Consider the following 19,642-nt stretch of genomic DNA (forward strand, 5'->3'; position numbering starts at 1 on the left):
GAACACTGTCAAAATAAGGCAATATTACAGGTCAGAAAGATCAATTATGTCAACCAAAGATTAATAGAATAGTGCAATGCGTTATCAGGGAATCAAGAGATGAATTGCTGAAAAAAATCTATCACCTGTATTTCTCAAGAGATAAACAATTTAGGAATATGAGAAACTGGAGCTGATCTATCGAAAAGGGACCTGTTAAGCTTAATGACCTTATGTTTCTAAAAGCTCTTATAAAACAAGAAATTGGGAGGCAATTACCAGCTTTGTGCTGTTTTAGCAATTATAAAACCCAATGAGAGGCATAATCTTGCTTCATTGCAGCTTCAATTAGCAGTTTTACACTTAAGCTGCAATCTTTGTTAATATTGCTCCAAAATAAAGCTAGACTTGTTTATTACTGAATTCTGCAAGTATAATGTTGGAGTTTTTTTACCTTGTTTCATGCGAGCATTATGCAGGAAGGTACTGAAAACATTATGTGCTTTCAAGCCTCCTGAAATTGTACTTTTCCAAAGCGGACCTAACAATTCTTCTGTTACTGTTAAATTATAATTTTTAAAAAACGATGGATGTCATTTTCTCATAAAGATCATTTGCTTGCCTACATGTGGTGAGTTTCATTTTCAATTGGGCAATGCACCATCAATTTTGTCATTGGGTTGTTTTTTTGCCTGCACTGGGGTGCACCTTTGGACTGCAATTGTGAAAGTTGGAGTTAGGTGACTGAGGGAGTTCGATGAGGAAGGATCCAGGTGATTTCTTCTTTTTCTAGCTTTCCTCAGAAAGAAGTGAGTAGAGCATATTTCTACTGTCCTTAATATACCATAAACTAGGGAAGTAAAAGTAAATGGAGGTAATTTTAGGGTAGGTCATGGCAGGGCAGATCGGCCTTGTGGAAGGGGCCTCTCGTGTGATGTGGGAAGTCAGGAACACTTCCAGTGTTCAGGGTGAGCATGTGTGCAGGAACTGTCTCCAGCTGCAGCAACTCAAAATCCATGTTTTGGAGCTGGCGCTATGACTGGAGTCACTGTGGAGCATCCGCAAGGTTGAGATTTTTGTGGATAGCACATACAGTGAGGTGGTCACACCGCAGCTAAAGAGTGCAGAGGCAGAAAGGGAATGGATGACTTCCACACAGAGCAAGAGTACGAGGCAAGTAATGGAGGAATCCATCACACTCTCTAACAGGTTTTCCATTTTAGATTCTGTTGGGGATGCAGTTTCTCAGGGCAGTTCAGCGAGAGCTAAATCCATGACACCACGAGTGGCTCAGCTGCACAGGGGCAGAGTATTAAAAAAATGGGAGAGCAATGGTGATAGGAGATTCTATCGTAAAGGGAACATTTAGACTTTTCTGAGCCTGCAGACATGACTCTAGGATGGTGCGTTGCCTCCCTGGTGCCTGGGTCAAGGATATCACTGAGCGGTTGCAGTGCATTGTGAAGAGGGAAGGTGGACAGCAAGAGGTCATGGTCCACGTTGGTATGACATAAGTAAGAAGAGGGATGAGGTCCTGAAAACAGAATATAGGGAGCTAGGAAATAAATCAAAAGGCAGGATCTCAAAAATGTCAGAGTTACACCCAGTGCCATGTGCTAGCGAGAGCAGGAATATCAGAATAGACCAGATGAATGTGTGTGTGGTAACCGGGTATGACGTAGGTTTAGGCCCGATTGCATTGCATATTTTAAATTAAAGAATTGGGCACTTTAAATTAATTAGAGTCAAACCTCAGACAGGCTGATGAAAATTCAGACTTGACCAAAAGTCAAATACACAATACCCAGACAAACTGCCAGAACTTGTCTGGACGTGCCCTGTCACTCACCCATCAGGAGATCATCGGTTCAATTGTTATGCACCAACTTTGCTTTGGGTAGCCCAGATCGAGCCAGACTCTCGGGCACTCAAGAGTTCCCTCTATTTCGTTATATGGCAACAAGGTACATGCAAACTACACCACCTGGGATGGGGTCCTGGCGTCCTGTCAAGTGGTCGTCACCGAATTCATCGGGTGTTGGGACCCCCTTCCCGAGGCCTCATTGGCAGAAAGCCAGAGAAGCTTCCAGAAAGGCATGAAGAGGGGGATAAAGGTCGTCGCCCAAGACCCCTCAGGAGCGAAGACTTGGTGTGGGAGGTGACCTTGACCCACCTTCAAGACGACAGACTAGAGAGACTTGGGAATCGAACACACTGTTTGACCAAGCCATCTTTATGGGTAGTATAAACAAATTTTGGATATCCCTTCTATTTTTATGTGGGTTAATTTACGGGTTAAATATTGTGTTTGTTCAATAAAATTGGTTGTATTTTATTCTTGCGTGGTCCTTTTCAGACATCTGGATAAAACCTTTGAGTTAACAGACAGGTCGAAGTATCTGAATTGGGCAGTTACAACGTGTGGCTGGAGATGGTGGAGGAGGTAAGGAATTGGATTTGAGGCATTGGGACCGATTCTGGGGGAGATGTGACCTGTACAAGCTGGATGAGCTGCACCCCAGCAGCTTTGACAAAAAGTCATCCAGACTTGAAACATGAGCTCCGTTCTCTCCCCGCAGATGCTGTCTTTTCCAGGGTGACAGGCAGTGAGTGACGAGTGGGGTCCCGCAAGAATCAGTGCTTGGATCCCAGCTATTCACAACATTTATCAATGATTTGGATGAGGGAACCAAATGTCATATTTCCAAGTTTTCTAACAACACAAAATTTGGTGGAAATGTTGAGTGATGAGGAGGATGCCAAGAGGTTTCAAGGCGATTTAGACAAGTTGAGTGAGTGGGCAGATACATGGCAGATTCAGTATAATGTGGATAAATGTGAAGTTGGGAAGGAGATACAGAATGATAGAGTATTATCTAAATGGTGATAGATTAGGAAATGCTGATGTACAAAGGGTGATTGGTGTCCTTGTGCACCAATCACTGAAAGCAATCATGCAGGTACAGTAAGTGGTGAGGAAGACAATTGGTACATTGACATTCATTGCAAGAGGACTTGAGTACAGGAGTAAGATGTCGTGCACAGCTGTACAGGGCCTTGGTGAGACATGAATTATTTTGTGCAGCTTCGGTCTTCATAACCCAGAAGGATATACTTGCCATCAAGGGAGTGCAATGAAGGTTCACCAAACAGTTTCCTGGGATTACAGGTGTCGTATGAGGAGATTGAGTTGACTAGGCCTGTATTCACTGGAGTTTAGAAGGGTGAGAGGGGATCTAATTGAAATGTACAAAATGACAGGGCTGGACAGACTGGCAGCACGGTAGCATTGTGGATAGCACAATTGCTTCACAACTCCAGGGTCCCAGGTTCGATTCCAGCTTGGGTCGCTGTCTGTGCGGAGTCTGCACGTTCTCCCCGTGTGTGCATGGGTTTTCTCCGGGTGCTCCAGTTTCCTCCCACAGTCCAAAGATGTGCAGGATAGGTGGATTGGCCATGATAAATTGCCCTTAGTGTCCTAAATTGCCCTTAGTGTTGGGTGGGGTTACTGGGTTATGGGGATAGGGTGGAGGTGTTGACCTTGGGTAGGGTGCTCTTTCCAAGAGCCGGTGCAGACTCGATGGGCCGAATGGCCTCCTTCTGCACTGTAAATTCTATGATATCAAGGAATGTTGTTTCCTCTGCGGGGGTGGGGCATCTAGAGCAAAGAGTCACCGTCTCAGGATACGGGGAATGCCATTTAGGACTGAGATCAGGAACAACCTCTTCAGTCAGAGAGTAGTGAACTTGTGGAATTCACTACCGCAGAAGGCTGTGGAACCCAAGTCACTGAATATATTTAAGAAGGAAACAGATGGATTTCTAGACTCTAAAAGTGTCAGGGGTATGGGGAGAGTGCAGGACTATGGTGTTGAAATTGAGGATTAGCCATGGTCATATTGAATGGTGCAGCCGAATGGCCCACTCCTGCTCCTATTTTCTACGTTTCTATCTGAAGGTACAAAGCCAGGTTGAGAGAGGAGCAAACAGGGATGAGTTAATTATGTCAGTGGGAAGGGAAAATACAATGGGTTTGGGCATCATCATAGAACTATAACATATTGCAACATGGACGATGAATATGACGGGAGGGGCACATATTGAGCATCAACTCCAGCTTAGACCAGTTGGGCCAAATGGCCTGTTTTTGGGTTAAAGCAGTCCCGCAGCACTCGGCTGGAACCTCAGTCTAGCTTATCTGCTCAATTCTCTGGATTGGGGATTGAACATGCAACTTTATAACACAGAAGATAGAGGGCAACTAAGCTAAGGCTGACACCTAATATGAATTGTTGCTCGATTTACTTTGCGATACACAGTGGGTAAATGTTGCGAAACATTAAACAGGTACAATATGATTTGTGAAAGAGTGAATTGTAACTGCTTTGTGGGAGAAAATGGCTCTTTGTTCTTTAAGGAAGTGCTGAAGATTTTGGCAAAGGTTGATATCATGACCAGTACAGGTTTGGAGGGCTGAAGGGCCTGTTCCTGTGCTGTATTGTTCTTTGTTCTTCAATAGCCCAAATGACATATTCCCATTTACAGGTGTCGTATGTTTTTTTAAATATTCCTATGAAAACAAAGACTTAAAAAGCAAAGAATGTGATTAAACAGAACCATGTGCATTAAAGGGATCTGCTCACTGGTATACTGACAAATGTCAGTATGAATGACAGGAATAAGGGCAGCACGGTGGCGCAGTGGGTTAGCCCTGTTGCCTCATGGCACCGAGGTCCCAAGTTCGATCCCGGCTCTAGGTCACTGTCCATGTGGAGTTTGCACATTCTCCCCGTGATTGAGTGGGTTTCGCCCCCACAACCCAAACATGTGCAGGGTAGGTGGATCGGCCACGCTAAATTGCCCCTTAATTGGAAAAAATGAATTGGGTACTCTAAATTTATTTTTATTTTTTTAAAGAAAAAAAAAATGAATGCCAGGGATGGGATATAGTCCACCAGGCAGGTAGATGCTGCTACCTGAATGCCAATTGAGATTGAAGGAGTTCAAGTCAGGGTATCACTTGATAGGAATGTACTTTTTTTAGGACTGTGCTGAATCCAAGAGGAAGAGTATACTGTTATATGTCAAGTCAAGCTGCTCAAATGTGTCACGGCACAGGTTTTTTGTTTAAACTTAACAAGATTTATGCAGGTGCCTCCCACAAAATGCCAGTGAACAATTTTCACTTACCTCCCTCCAAGTCCTCAGGGTAATCACATGCACTGACTGCAAGGGAAGCGAGAAAAGAAAATGATTGTATTTGGTAAGTAATAGGCTAGTTTTCCCTTGTATTCAGCAATATCAGTCACAACCAAATTGATTCATAAATAAAATATGAGGTTTTGTAATTTCAAAGTCTTGCATCTTAACAAGGGAATCAAGAGGTTTCATCTCATGGGGTTTGTGAGAGCAGAAGTAAAGAGGGTGTGTGAGATCCCAAAGAACTGGATCGTAGAACCCCGAGAGGCTGATTGGTCTCTGGAGTAATGTGGATTGCAGAGTCTGGCAGCTGTAATTACTTCCCTCCATTCCTCTTGTCCAAGTTTGGGAGGGTGGCTTATTGTTTTCTGTTTAATAGGAGGGTTACAGGAACCTCAGTTCGCCTTGAGATGGTCATTGTTAGGGTTCGCCCAGAGGTGGCAACCGTTCGTCGACTTCTTCGTGGAAAATTAATCATCAGCAGAAGTGGGGGGGTTAGTTTAGCTTAGAGTAGGGGGTTAATAAAGGTGGGACCTGTAAGGGAGGGAGACGGCTTTTGCACTATGTTTATAGTTTCATGTATATTGTTTATTGTGTTGTTTTTATCATACCAACAAATACCCCAATAAAATGTTTATTAAAAAAAAAACACTACTATAATAAAGCTACTGTTGGTCCTAAGTGGCCTCATTGTTGTAACATATTTCTGTACTACACAGTGAGGTTTGAAAATAAACAAATCCGGGAAATTAGCAATTTGCCAGTGCCTCCCAGCAGCCTATAAAGAAAATTAAGTGTGCGGAATGAATAGTCCAAAATGGACCAGATTACTAAATGACTGAACAGCAGATACAGTCGGATATCTGAAAATGTTTGAATTTTCCTCGATCGTTGAGGCACAAGAATGGATTGAGGCACTTTCCTCCTCGCAATCGTCCACATAGTGCAGTGAACAGCAAGATTTCGAATTGTGATTCAGTTGTGAAAATCTATTTCCTCGACTGCATATTCCAGCAGAGCACGGATGACAATTCTCCCATTATCAGCCTCATCTGGGAAGATGCACAACACAGCTTCCGGGTCCTACTTTCTCGGGTTGGGGAATGTCAATGAAGTGTTCCAACATATTTAATCCTTTCCCAGAAATCATCCAGATCCTTTGATGAATATAATAATCAAATAGACTGGCACTCATCCATGAACATTCAGAAGCCTATCTTCTGTTCTAATGTTTAAACCATAATCACAAACAAAATCTGAATAGTGAAGATGATGCAGTATAATTTACCTTGGTTCCCAGATAGATAATTTGCCCTCCGTAAGCACTGACCGACTGGTAACATGCCTTTTCTGCAACCAGAGCCTTTAGGAAATAAAAAATAGCTTCAATCAAAGTATTTTTAAAAAGAACTCAGCCACAGAACAAATAATATTTCAATTTGTCTCAGAAACCATAAATCACTGGAAACGGTCATCGATGAGAAAAATATTAAGTTGCACCAAAATATATTTTAGCCTCGTCAATTGATTTGTTGGGCAGGAGGGACCGGCCCACACCGGGCACGTCGGACCTGGCAGGACGGACCGGGCAGGTCGTACCGGCCCACACGGTGCAGGACGGACCGGATGACGCTGGGCAGGACGGGCTGGGCAGGATGGACCGGCCGACACCGGGCAGGACAGTCTGGGCAGTACAGACTGGCTGACCGGACCGGGCAGGACGGGCCGACCGGCACCAACCGGCACCGGGCAGGGCGGGCCGACCGACACCGGGCAGGACAGTCTGGGCAGTACAGACCGGCCGGCACCGGGCAGGACGGGCCGACCGGCACCGGGCAGGACGGGGCGACCGGCACCGGGCAGGACGGGCCGACCGGCACCTGGCAGGACGGGCCGACCGGCACCGGGCAGGACGGGCCGACCGGCACCTGGCAGGACGGGCCGACCGGCACCGGGCAGGACTGGCTGGGCAGGACAGACCGGCCAACGCAGGCCAGGTTGAACTGGCCAGCACGGGGCTTGGCGGACCAACCGACACCAGGCAGGATGGACCGCCTGGGCAGGAAAACAGACCTCACGGCTTGATGTTGAGCCATAGAGGTAAACGTATCCTGGGGATAATCCATGGTCTGTACTGAATTGGCTGATCACAACCAGAATGGGAGCAGAGATGATAATCGGCCTTAGGAGAGTGGGAGTGGAAGAAATAATCACAACATTTTTCATTTAAACCCTCCTGTTAATTCATGTGGATATCTGGTTAAAGTAGAATCATTATTTCTTTCCAATTGGGGGGCAATTAGCATGGCCAATCTACCTACCCTGCACATCTTTGGGTCGTGGGGTGATACCCACGCAGACTCCAGGAGAATGTGCAAACTCACACGGACAGTGACCCAGGGCCGGGATCGAACCCATGAACTAGGTGCCGTAGGCAGTAGTGCGAACCACTGCACCGCCGTGCTGCCACTTGCTGCAAGTTAATATGCAAGGAGAAAAGATTTGGATGGCCTCAAAAGTTGTTATAACAGCTAAAAAGAGGTTTATAATAAAGGGCAGGATACTCTGTTTGGGAGACTATGTTCTCCTCAGGAGATGAATCGACTCTGATTTGCACTCAGGCAGGAAGTGGGAATCCAGAGGCGATTCACTATCCTTTAACATGCAAAGTTAAGCATGGCGGGAATTGCGAGGATTTCCCTCGCGAATGCTGCTCTCGGGCCTCCATTTTGATCGGGCCGCCCAATAGCGAGATTCAATGGCTTTACAACGGACACCCGACCCCCCACCAGAAACCCCCATAAAAGAGACGCCCACCATTAGAGACCCCTGCCTGTGAGCTTGAGAGCAATCGACAGAGACAGTGGGAAAAATCACAGCTTTAAAATTCACCTGTGTCCTACACTTGCTGGCTCAGGCAGAGGATGCAATAGTTGCAAATTCCTCAAAAACAAAAACCACATTAGCTGGATTTAAACCCCCTCGGACCTTTGATCTGCAAAGTTTTCATCCTCATCAATGGGAAATTGGATTTACTAGGCTGTGATTGGCAGCTTCCACACATACACACCCAGTTCTCTGGATTGTTTAATCTCATTTCCCTTCACACTTCAAAAAAAAAAAAAAAAATGTTAGAGTACCCAATTAATTTTTTCCAATTCAGGGGCAATTTAGCGTGTTGAATCCACCTACCTTGCACATGATTGGGTTGTGGGGGTGAAACGCACGCAAACACGGGGAGAATGTGCAAACGCCATTTCCCTTCACAGTTAAGTGGATCTCAAGTAGCCTCTGTGAAACTAACTAGAATGTTTATAAACATCTAGCTATGATTGACCACTCTTGGACTACATCAGAATCAGGAAAGTGCTTTCTGCAGAGAAAAAGAGGTCTCTCTAATTGGGGGGGGGGGGGGGGGGCGCTCTTGTGGGGGTCTCTCTTATGCAGGGTCCTTGGTGGGGTTTCTGTAATGGGGTCTCTGCAATGAGGGGGATCCCTCTTATGGGCAGTCTCTGGTGGGTGGCTCTCTTGCGGGGGATCTGTTGGGGGTGGGGTGGATAGGATCTGCATTGTGGGCAGGGAAGGGGGCCCTCATATGGACTTTTTGGGCAACTTCCTTAAAGAGTTCCCGCCTTGGCCCACCGCGACGTCCACCGTGCCAGGGCCACGCTGGCAAATCCCTGCACCAATTCTCGTCCATGTGAATCCCACCCAGAGGACCAGAGCATCGCAGGCTATGAGAATCCGGTGCCCACCCGTTGATAGGATGCAAATGGGTCAATTTGACCAATTTGCAACTTCCCGCTGTCGCGGGGCGCAAATCTCAATACTGCCGCAAGCAGTGGACCGTTTTTTGGCGGCGCCGGTAGCAGAGTTCCCTATGCAGCGGAGAATCCAACCTAAAAAGTAAGTGTTTGTAATGAATGTCTCATCCATCACTTGTGTGTAACCCTATTTTAAATAACTAAAAGTAACTTTCAAACTATACAAAGCCATTTACTAATTACACTGGGATGCAGCAGTCAGTAACATTGTAAATTTTTTTTAAAGAGTTTTTAAATGTGCCTATTAGTGTCCTTGTGCCAGAAGGAAACCGGTGCAATTAGTGAAATCGCATTATGGCAATTAATTCATTCGGGCATGGCCAAGATTGAGCTATCCAATTAGTCTCACTGCTTGTTCTTTTCCTATAATTCTGGGTTTTTTTTCCTTTTCAAGTGTATATCAAAAGCTCTTTTTGGAATGAATTCTCGCAATCTCAAAGGCATTGGGCGCAATTCTCCCACTCCCAATTCTCCACTCCCGCGCCGGTTGGGAGAATCGCCTGGGCCGCCAAATTTTCCCGCGACGCCAGTCCGACGCCCTCCCGCGATTCTCCCAAGCAGCGAGAACAGCCCCGTCGAGATCCGCGCAGCGCAGGTCAGAGAATCGCCCGAGACACCCAAAATGGCGATTCTCCAGCACCTCTGCTATTCTCAGGCCCGGATGGGCCGAAGTCCCGACGGCGTGACCCCAGTTCACGCCGTCGCCGTTCACACCTGCTTTTTAATGTCGTCAGCCAGTCGTCCTGGCTGACGCTGAGCAGGGAGGAGGTGAGTGGACTGTTCCGCAGCTCCTGGAGACCGGGTCGGCTTCCCCGAGAAGGCTGCGGCCAAAGGGGGGGGTGCGGGAGAGTGTGCAGGTGGGAGGGGGGTGGGTGGGAGAGTGTGCAGGTGGGAGGGGCGGGTGGGAGAGTGTGCAGATGGGATGGGGGGGGGGGAAAGAGTGAGCAGGTGGGAGGGGGGGTGGGAGAGTGTGCAGGTGGGGGGGGGGCGGGTTGTGGGAGAGTGTGCAGGTGGGGGGGGGGGTTGTGGGAGAGTGTGCAGATGGGAGGGGGGGTGAAAGAGTGTGCAGGTGGGAGGGGGGGTGGGAGAGTGTGCAGGTGGGGGGGGGGGGAAGAGGGTGCAGGTGGGAGGGGGGTGTGGGAGAGTGTGCAAGTGGGAGAGCGTGCAGGTGGGAGGGGGTGTGGGAGAGTGTGCAGGTGGGAGGGGGATGAGGGAGCAGCGTGCAGGTGGGAGGGGGGGCGAGGGAGTGTGTGCAGGTGGGAGGGGGGGGTGGGAGAGTGTGCAGGTGGGAGGGGGGGGATAAGGGAGCGGCGCGCAGGTGGGAGGGGGGGGCGAGGGAGAGTGTGCAGGTGGGAGGGGGGGATGAGGGAGAATGTGGAGGTGGGAGGGGGTGAGGGAGAGTGTGGATGGTATCGTCCATCCGCGGATGCCACAGGTCAGCCGCCCTGATATGGCAGGACGGTGACCAGGACACAGCCGCAGGTTGCGTGTGGCTGATGGGCACAGGCGAGTGGCAAACTGGTGAGCAGTACGGTATGAACTGACCGTTGGGCGCAGACAGTGACCAGGTGTTAGGCTGGCTGCGTGGCTGCAGCGTGACCAGGCCACCGGGGCACACAGGGATCCCATGCAACCCGGCTGGCGAGGTGTGGAAGAACCTTGGTGTAACATGTCGTTTCTCTGCCCCCACCACCCTCCTGCAGGTGACCATGTATGCCAACCAGACAGCGATGTTCACTGCCGTGGTTGGAGCTGCAGCTCTGGAGTTTGCCATCCGGCAGCATAGAGTCGGACAGCCCACAGTGGCTGCAGATGCAGCGGTTGCCGGTGCAGCAGAGGGGATGGCCACGGAGTGGCCCGTCGTCGACGCGCAGGCCGCAGGCGCTCAGGACCCGAATGTACAGGGGGATGCCGAGGGGAACATTGACCGCCAGACGGCGAGGAATGCAGAGGAAGTGCTTGGGGAGGAGCAGGAGGATCCACTGATGGTGGTGCCAGGGCGCCCAGCCGTCCAGCAAGGCCGAGGGTGTACCGTGACAGAATGTCGTTCGAGGCCCTAACGGACATCACATGCAGGAGGAGACTACGGTTCAGCAGGGAGACGGTCGCACATATATGCCAGCTCGTGGCGCACCTCGCACCACGTGGAATGGGAGGAGGACACGCGATACCAGTCTCCGTCAAGGTGACGGTGGCCCAAAACTATTATGCGACCGGTTCCTTCCAGGCGCCGAGCGGGGACCTATCTGGGATATCACAGGCATCGGTCCACAGGTGCATCAGGGCCGTCACCGACGCCTTGTACGCCATTGTGGACAGGTCCATTCAATTCCCTGAGGACCGAGCACAGCAGGAAGCACGGGCACGTGGATTCGCCAAGGTGGCCGGGATACCGATGGTCCAGGGTGTCATCGATGGTGTGCACGTCCCCATGCGCCCGCCTGCAGACAGCAGGGAAGTGTTCATGAACAGAAAGGGCGCATACTCCATGAACATTCAGGTGGTGTGCGACCCCCACATGAAGATCATGCACGTGTGTGCAAAGTACCCCGGCAGTGTGCATGACGCCTACATTCTGGCACAGTCGTTCATCCCCGCAATGTTTGATGGATGCCCCCCACCCCCCCCGGCTGAGGGGCTGGTTGCTGGGCGACAAGGGCTATCCATTGAGGTCATGGCTGCTGACGCCAATACGGAGGCCTCACACCAACGCGGAGAGCCTATACAACGAGGCCCATGCAGCAACCAGGGGTGTGGTGGAGCGGCGCTTCGGGCTGCTGAAGATGCGCTTCAGATGCCTGGACCGATCAGGAGGGGTCCTGCAGTACCAACCCGACAGGGTCGGTCGCATGGTTGTGGTCTGCTGTGCCCTGCACAACATTGCCATGCAGAGGGGAGATGACCTGGTGGAGGAGTCGGAGGGAGGACCCGACGGCACCGGAGCCAACGCAAACGAGGGGGATGGGGACGAGGAGGATGCGGAGGATGAGGATGATGGGGCGCATCAGGGTGGGGGGAGGGGCGCAGGACACAGACACTGCCCGGCTGCTCGTTACGTCCAGGAGGCTGCGCGACGGCACCGCCGCGGACAGCGGGCACGCGACGCGTTGGTGGCCGCACGGTTCACGCACTGTGGGGGTGGGATTCGCTAAACACTGCCACTTGCACCGTCACTCCTGTACACGGGCACCACACAGCACCCACCACCTCCACACACCCCCGCACCGCGTTCACGGCACCAATTCCACATCACCTTACCACTGCGGCACTACGGGATTGCACAACAGTGATGATTGGGTAAGCGGGTGTGAACAGTGCCATGTTGAATGATGACAGCCCGTTCTGAGATGAGCTGTGTGCTCAGATTCGCCAGCCGAGGTCTGAGTCATGGCTATAGCTGAACCATGCACTCCGGTGGTCACAGCCTTCGTGACGGATATTTCACCACATGCCCGTGGGGTGGCTGGCATCGGTGTACCGAGGACAACGGTGACGGTTATGGGAGGCAGGGCGGGAAAGGGTCAGCACATTCGGAACAGACCTTCAACGGCTCGTATACCACTACGCCAATCGGGCACCCTCCCGAGCCCCCTGGCACCGGACATAGCACACAGTCTTACAAGTCAAATTTAACAGTGTGTTTATTCGTGTGGTTAACATAGGTGCCCTACCCACTACAACTAGACTGTGCCCTGCACCGGTGCCAACTTCTTACGTGCCCAACGACGTTGCCTTACGGGCCCTACCACTACGTCTAGGTGTGTTCCCAGATGGTACAGCAGGGGTGGAGGTGGACTGCTGTGAATCACGCCCTTCGACATGGCTCCCCGTCGGCACACGTTTCCTGGGGCGGCCCGGCTTCGATGGGCCAGGCTGCTCGGCGGGCGTGCTGGATAGCATGGTGCCACCCTGACCAGCCCGCTCCCCACCAGATGCGCCAGGGACGGAACGGGGGGAGGTCGAGTGTACCGGGACGTCCCTTGATGGAGCTACCGGGACAGGCCCCAGAACCTCCTCCTCCCTCAGGGAGCCCGGTGGCCCCCGGGCCTCACTGTGGGACGGAGATGCGCTTGGAGACATGCCCCATCGCACCACCGACACCTGGCGCTGCCAGTCCTGGAGGCCTGCAGCGGTATCGACCACGGTCCGAATGTTCGCAGAGACCAAGCCCAGGGAGTGCCACATTCCTGCCAAGGTCTGTACGATCTCGACCTGTGAGTGCGCGACGCCATCCATCACGTGCGCCAGGCGGTCAATGCTCTCCACGACCGACTGCTGGGACTGTGCCATCGCTTGCTAGGACCGGGCCATGGCATGGTGAGACTCAGCCAGGGCCCCGAGAGTGGCGGCAATGTCGTGTTGGCTCTGTGAGATGGCTGCCTGTGAGAGGGCAGCCCTCTCCTGGGCCATGGATGACACGTGCACGTTAAGCCCAACGCCTTGCAGAACGTGACCCATGGCCGAAACCCTTTCACCCATTGCCTCCACCGCGGACGCCACCCGTGCGTTGTCGGCCTGGGTGGCTGCGATGAGCGGCACCACTCCCTGCTCCTGGAGGCGGATAGACTCCTCCAGCTGCGTGTGCAGGTCCTGGAAGATGGCCCTCATCCCGTTATTCAGTCCCTGGGTGTCCACATGCATCTGTTGTCCGGATGCGTCGATTACATCCAGGAACCCGGGAACCGTAAGGGTGGCAGTCGGTTGCTGGGCCTGGGCTGCTCTCCGACCGTCCAGCCCCTCGGCTGCTCCAAACTCCACATGCTGTACCGGCTCGGCTGTGGGGTGCGCACCAGACAGTGACCCGGGAGCCTCATCACTTATATGCCCAACCGAGGTGGGTGTCTCTGTGATGGTGAATGGTGTGGGAGACAGCAGTGCCGCAAGCTCGAGGTCATCATCCGTCAGGAAGTCTGGTGTGTACTGGTCCCCCTCATGGCCCGGCGCAAGCTCCATGCGGGCCATGTCGTCTTGACCTCCAGTTCGATCCAGTGGGTGTGTGGCCGTGATGTGGGCTTCAGCATGACTGTCCACCCTGTGCCCCTCACTCATGTCTGTCCCGGTGGTCTGAGCGTCCCGGTCCTGCATCCCAGACTGTGAGGTCTGCCCTCCTGTCCGACCGACTGCCAACCTCTGGCGTGCGTCCCTGGGTGCAGTTGCGGTTGGCGATGTTGCGCTGCTTCCTGGGCGAGACGTCCCTGAAGGTTCGGCGGCTGGCCCTGGGGAACATAAAAGATTCGGGGTTCGTTAGACACGGTGGCCCGGGTGTATGGTGGTGGTGGGTGCACAGTGTGAGGGGGGAGGGGATCGGGGGTGCAAAGGCCAGAGTGTGAGGGGGGGTGGGATCGGGGGTGCAGTGGCCAGAGTGTGAGGGGGGAGGGGGGGGGGGGTGTTGGATAAAGCATCACCATTAGGCGGGTATCATCAGGGCATGCAGATATAGACAACATTATTGCTGGTTCAGGAGACAGCACGCCATGGCTTCGCTCCAGGGGGGGGTCCCGGGACTCATGTGGGTCGGGTAGATAGTTGGGCACCGTGACCCCCCCCCCCCCCAACCCCCCCCAACATCGCCCCTGATGCCCCAGTCCCCCCCAACACTCACAACCGCCCCTGGTCGTCCCCCCAGCACCGCCCCTGATGCCCCAATCCCCCCAACAGGCCCTGGTCCCCCCCCCAGCACCGCCCCTGATGCCCCAATCCCCCCAACACTCCCAACCCCCCCCCTGACCTCCCCCCCCAGCACCGCCCCTGATGCCCCAATCCCCCCCAACACTCCCAACCGGCCCTGGTCCCCCCCAGCACCGCCCCCGACGCCCCAATCCCCCCATCACTCCCAACCCCAACCCCCCCCGGTGCCGGGTTGGGGGGGGGGGGGGGCGCCAGGTGGCACCCTCATGGCACTTACCCTGGCAGCCCGGGTGAGGTCGTGCAGCTTCTTGCGGCACTGCTCCCCCATCTGGGGGATCTGCCCCACAGCACTGACTGCGGTGCCCACCTCCCACCAGCCGCGCCTCATCGCGCTAGATGGCTGCCGATGCCCACGTCTTGGGCAGAGGGTGTCCCTTCTCCGTTCCACCTCATCCACCAGGGTGTCCAGGTCCCTGTCCCGGAGCCTCGGTGCGGCTCTTCGGGGCTCAGCCATCTCCTTTCTTCTCCTCTGGGTCCTCTGTGCGCAATTTATGACGCAGCACCGCGTCATTCGGGCGTCGCGTGGTGACGGCGCAGCCTTCGCGGCACGCACCCCCCCCCCCCCCCCCCCCCCCCCGAGGTTATCGCGGCCCCGATCCTAGCCCATTTTCGGGCCCTGAAAAGGTCGGGATCGGGGCCCTTTCGCGCCGTCGTGAACCTCGACGGCGTGGGCACTTTGGCGCGAGAGTGGAGAATCGCGCCCTAAGTCCCGACGTCAGAGTGAAAACCGGAGTGTTTCACTCCGGCGTCGGAGACATTCCCAGCCCCCTATTCACCCGCCCCCGTGGGGCGAGGAGCGGCGCCACGTTATTTACGCATGCCGGGCCTTGGCGGCGTGTAAAAGCGGCGCCGCGTAAATGACGCGACCAGCACCGCGTAAATGACGTCACCCGCGCATGCGCGGTTGCCGTCCTCCCCGCGGCCGCCCCACAAGATGATGGCGGATCGATCTTGCGGGGCAGCGGAGGAAAGGAGGTCCTCCTTCAGAGAGGTCGGCCCGCCGATCGGTGGACACCGATCGCGGGCCAGACCCCTTTTGAGCCCCCACCCCGGTGCAGGAACCCCCCTCTCCCCCCCACAGGCCGCCCCCCCAGCGTTCCCGCGCTGTTCCCGCCGGCAGCGACTAGGTGTGGATGGCGCCGGCGGGAACCTGTCATGTTGGGCAGGCCGCTCGGCCCATCTGGGCCGGAGAATCGCCGCTCCCCCATTACCAACGGCAAGCGGCGATTCTCCCAGCAGCAATTTGCGCCGCGCCGGTTTGGGGGTGGGTGGAAGAATCGCGTGCGGGACGGCGTGGTGGGACTCACGCGGCGCCCGGGCGATTCTCCCACCCGGCATGGGGGGGTGGGGTAGAATTCCGCCCAATATACTCTGGAACATGGCAAAAAATGTTATCACCTCTCTGGTTCTTTTGCTAAACATCTTAAATGTTGATTTTCCTGCCAATGGAAACAGATTGTCTTTATTTGCCCCTCATAATTTTGTACACCTATTAAATCATTAATAAATAATGTTACTTTCACAGGTCTTGTTGCTGTAGTATAGCAGTTTTATACATTGGGACTACTGAAGTTTGTTAGGTCAATGAAATCTTGAGAATGAAATCTTCTCTGGTTTATTCTAAGATAATCAATCCCAGCTTCTCTTATCTCTCCACACAACTGAAATCCCTCATCTACGATATAGTTCTTGCAAATCTCATTGCACCCCAAGAGCTTGACATCCTTTCTAAAGTTTGGTGCCCTAGAAATGTACGCAACATTAACTGTAGTCTAACCAATGGCTTATAAAGGGCTAGCATACCTCCCTTGCTTTCGGTAGTACAGAATATGAATAATGCTGAAAAGAGAGACATGCTGTTGGAGCTTTTTATCTTGCATTCATCAGAACACCACAAGAATTCCAAATTTCAAACATTCACAACAATTTATACTACAGGAGAAAAGGTGCTGATCAGTTGCTAAATTGACACTGATTGGCTAAGGCAGTGCCATGGAGAAAGAACTATCGGCTCCCCAAGCTCCCGGGTAATTTTCAGTAATGTGCAAGTTCCTTGCTTTTGTAAACATGACTATTTATAAAGCTAGGGATCCCATGAGAATGGCAGAGGAATAAAATACACTTACTCAGTTAATCTGGGCACAATTTGGGAGCTGTTGCAAACCAGGATGGCAAAGTTAAAATGGGTTAGTCGGCAATTGTCTGAATCACTCAGCCACCTTGTCTCACTGTGCATGCCATTAGTCGACAACATCTATTCCCCTGTTTGTAATGTGGAATTAGCAGATCTTGTGGCACAGTGGTTGCGTCCCTACCTCTGGGCTGAAAGCTCCGTATTCAAGTCCCGTTAGGACTCGTTAGCCACAGAAGGGTGTTCATGACATGGTTCAACGGGCTGAAAAGAAAAATGGGTCTTATGTTCCTGACCAGTGCGCAAAACTTCATTTCCCTCCCTCCTTAAAAGAGAAAACAGGACAGTAGAAAGCCGAGCACCAGAGACCACAAATTAAATTGGTAATGAGTTGCCACAGAAATATTTACTCTTTAAAATATAATGTCCATGACAGCGTCACTAAAACACAGATGCGTACATGGCCCTGTAGACCATACCCACATGTTCTTGCCCGAAGCTGGCTGGTTTTTGATCATCATCTTTGATACTCTTTCCAAAGTTTTGTCCTTTGATAGCAGTCTATGGAGTCTCATCTGCACTGTCAGATTCACTAAGATTGAAGCAGACGTCATTAATAGGCCCTAGATGAAATTTTATTAACCTGGAAGTCCCACTGCTTCATCCTGGTTGGAAGACTTAGGGCACGATCTAACCAAAATAAAACAGGAGTACGTTCTGGGTGGGATTATAGTGCTTATGGTGCCAGGCACGACCCCACTATCTACCGGCACTCTGTCTTGTTTTCAAGCCGCGTCAGGGAACACCCTACCTCCTCCCCCCACGCCCAAGGCTGCACTTAGCACCATTTCCTGCTCTGTTCGTCGGAGTTGCTCAGTGTAGAAAGAAATCTGGACTCCATTTTTAAACAACGTTCCAATCTCTTGAACCCCCAACGCAATCTTCAGATCCCCCACTCATTTTTTTTGGGGGGGGTCCTTAGGGGCCCGCCCCACATCCCACCTCACACAGGCAAGACACCCACAGGCCGATTCCCAGTGTGGGCACAATGCCAGCCTAGCACCCTGGCAGTGCCCCTGCCAGTGCCACCTGGGTAGCCTGGCAGTGCCAGGATGGCACCCAGGTGGCACTGCCAGGATGGCAATGCCAAGATGCCCGGCTGGCACTAGCAATGCAGAGTGCCACCTTGCCTGGAGGCCAACCACCCTGATGCCTCCAATCGCTCTCTCCCCCCCCCACCCCCTCCCAAGGTATAGTTCTGCCTGATCCCTGCTCGTGTGGGACTAGTACTGAACATAGCCTGACTGGGGACACCTCGGTGAGGCCGATAGATGCCGGGTGGCCAATTGATCCCGCATCAGCACAACAAAGTGGGTTCTTAAACCGCCCATTGTGGGCAGGACTCCAATCGCAGCGATTCGTGAGACCGGGTTAGACTTCGCGAGGCATAACAGCAGTTGCGAATCCCAGGGGAGGGCTCTCCTGGATCTACCAACTGTAATGTCTTTTCCATATTTGGAGAAGATTAAGTATGCCATAAGGGGATCCACTGAGAAATGTTTTTGTATATGGCACCCATTTGTCTCTTTCTTTCGAGTTCTTTGCTGTCGACTGTTAATTTTACTGTGTTTTTTTGTGTCGTTTTTGTTTGTTTGCCTGTTTATGGGGGGGAAAGAAAGTTGCATTATGGTTCTGTATGGTACCGTGTTTATCTGCTCCTTTCCTCTTTTAAAAATCAATAAACAGAATTTACAACTAAAATCAATGGTCAGTATGATGTCCAACACTTGCAACACGTTTTGACAAACTTCACAGATGTGTTTGATGACAGTATAAACAAGATGACGCCCAGATACCTCAGCATGAAACAATTCATACATTCTTTGAGGAAAATAATTGTAAAGTAGAAACACAGAGTTTTGGAGCACAGGGCAGCACGGTAGCACAGTTGCTTCACAGCTCCAGAGTCCCAGGTTCGATTCCCGGCTTGGGTCGCTGTCTGTGCGGAGTCTACACGTACTCCCCGTGTCTATGTGGGTTTCCTCCGGGTGCTCCGGTTTCCTCCCACAGTCCAAAGATGTGCAGGTTAGGTGGATTGACCATGCTAAATTGCCCTTCATGTCCAAAAAGGTGGGGTGGGGTAACAGGGATAGGGTGGAGGTGTGGACTTGGGTAGGGTGCTCTTTCCCAAGGGCCGGTGCAGACTCGATGGGCCGAATGGCCTCCTTCTGCACTGTACATTCTATGCGTCACAGGCAGCATTGTTAACCATAACTGGAATCATAGGATCCTGCAGTGCAGAAGGAGGCCATTCAACCCATCAAGTCTGCACCGACCCTCCGAAAGAGCACCCCATGCCCACTCCCCATCTCTGTAACCCTACCTAATCTTTTGGACACTAGGGTAATTTAGCATGGTCAATCCACCTAACCTGCAAATCTTTGGACTGTGGGAGGAAAATGGGGCACCCGGAGGAAACCCACGAAGGCACAGGGAGAACGTGCAAACACCACACAGTCACCCACGGTTGAAATTGAACCCGAGTCCCTGGTGCTGTAAGGCAACAGCACTAACCACTGTGCCACTGTGGAACACTCAACTGCACTACACAGACCGCTTGGTCAGATTTATGACTGATTCAATGCACTCTGTTTTACAATATTTATCAAATAGCAGCATACCAAAAAAGGTATTTGATGTTGCCGGTAGCTTAATGATTTCACATGATGCACCATTATAATCTAGGATTACAAGAAAGGTGACTTCTGAACAACATGACATGGTTGCTTTGGCCAGCAAAAATTTTAATCACTTTCCATTG

The 19,642-nt window shown here is 52.1% G+C and overlaps 1 protein-coding gene across 3 annotated transcripts in view; it reads right to left on the reverse strand.

Moving 5' to 3' along the window:
- The window catches only part of vps8 (VPS8 subunit of CORVET complex), a 1,010,867-nt gene that overhangs the window by 882,110 nt on the left and 109,115 nt on the right, over positions 1–19,642 (reverse strand). For all 3 annotated transcript variants that reach the window (XM_072480702.1, XM_072480693.1, XM_072480711.1), the window contains exons 15-16: positions 6,467–6,541; positions 5,170–5,205 (exon numbers count right to left, since the gene is read on the reverse strand). In XM_072480702.1, coding sequence (XP_072336803.1) covers positions 5,170–5,205; positions 6,467–6,541 — 111 coding nt within the window. The remainder of the gene's footprint in view (positions 1–5,169; positions 5,206–6,466; positions 6,542–19,642) is intronic.

This window comes from Scyliorhinus torazame, chromosome 2, assembly GCF_047496885.1.
Source record: "Scyliorhinus torazame isolate Kashiwa2021f chromosome 2, sScyTor2.1, whole genome shotgun sequence".
Taxonomy (NCBI): Eukaryota; Metazoa; Chordata; class Chondrichthyes; order Carcharhiniformes; family Scyliorhinidae; genus Scyliorhinus; species Scyliorhinus torazame.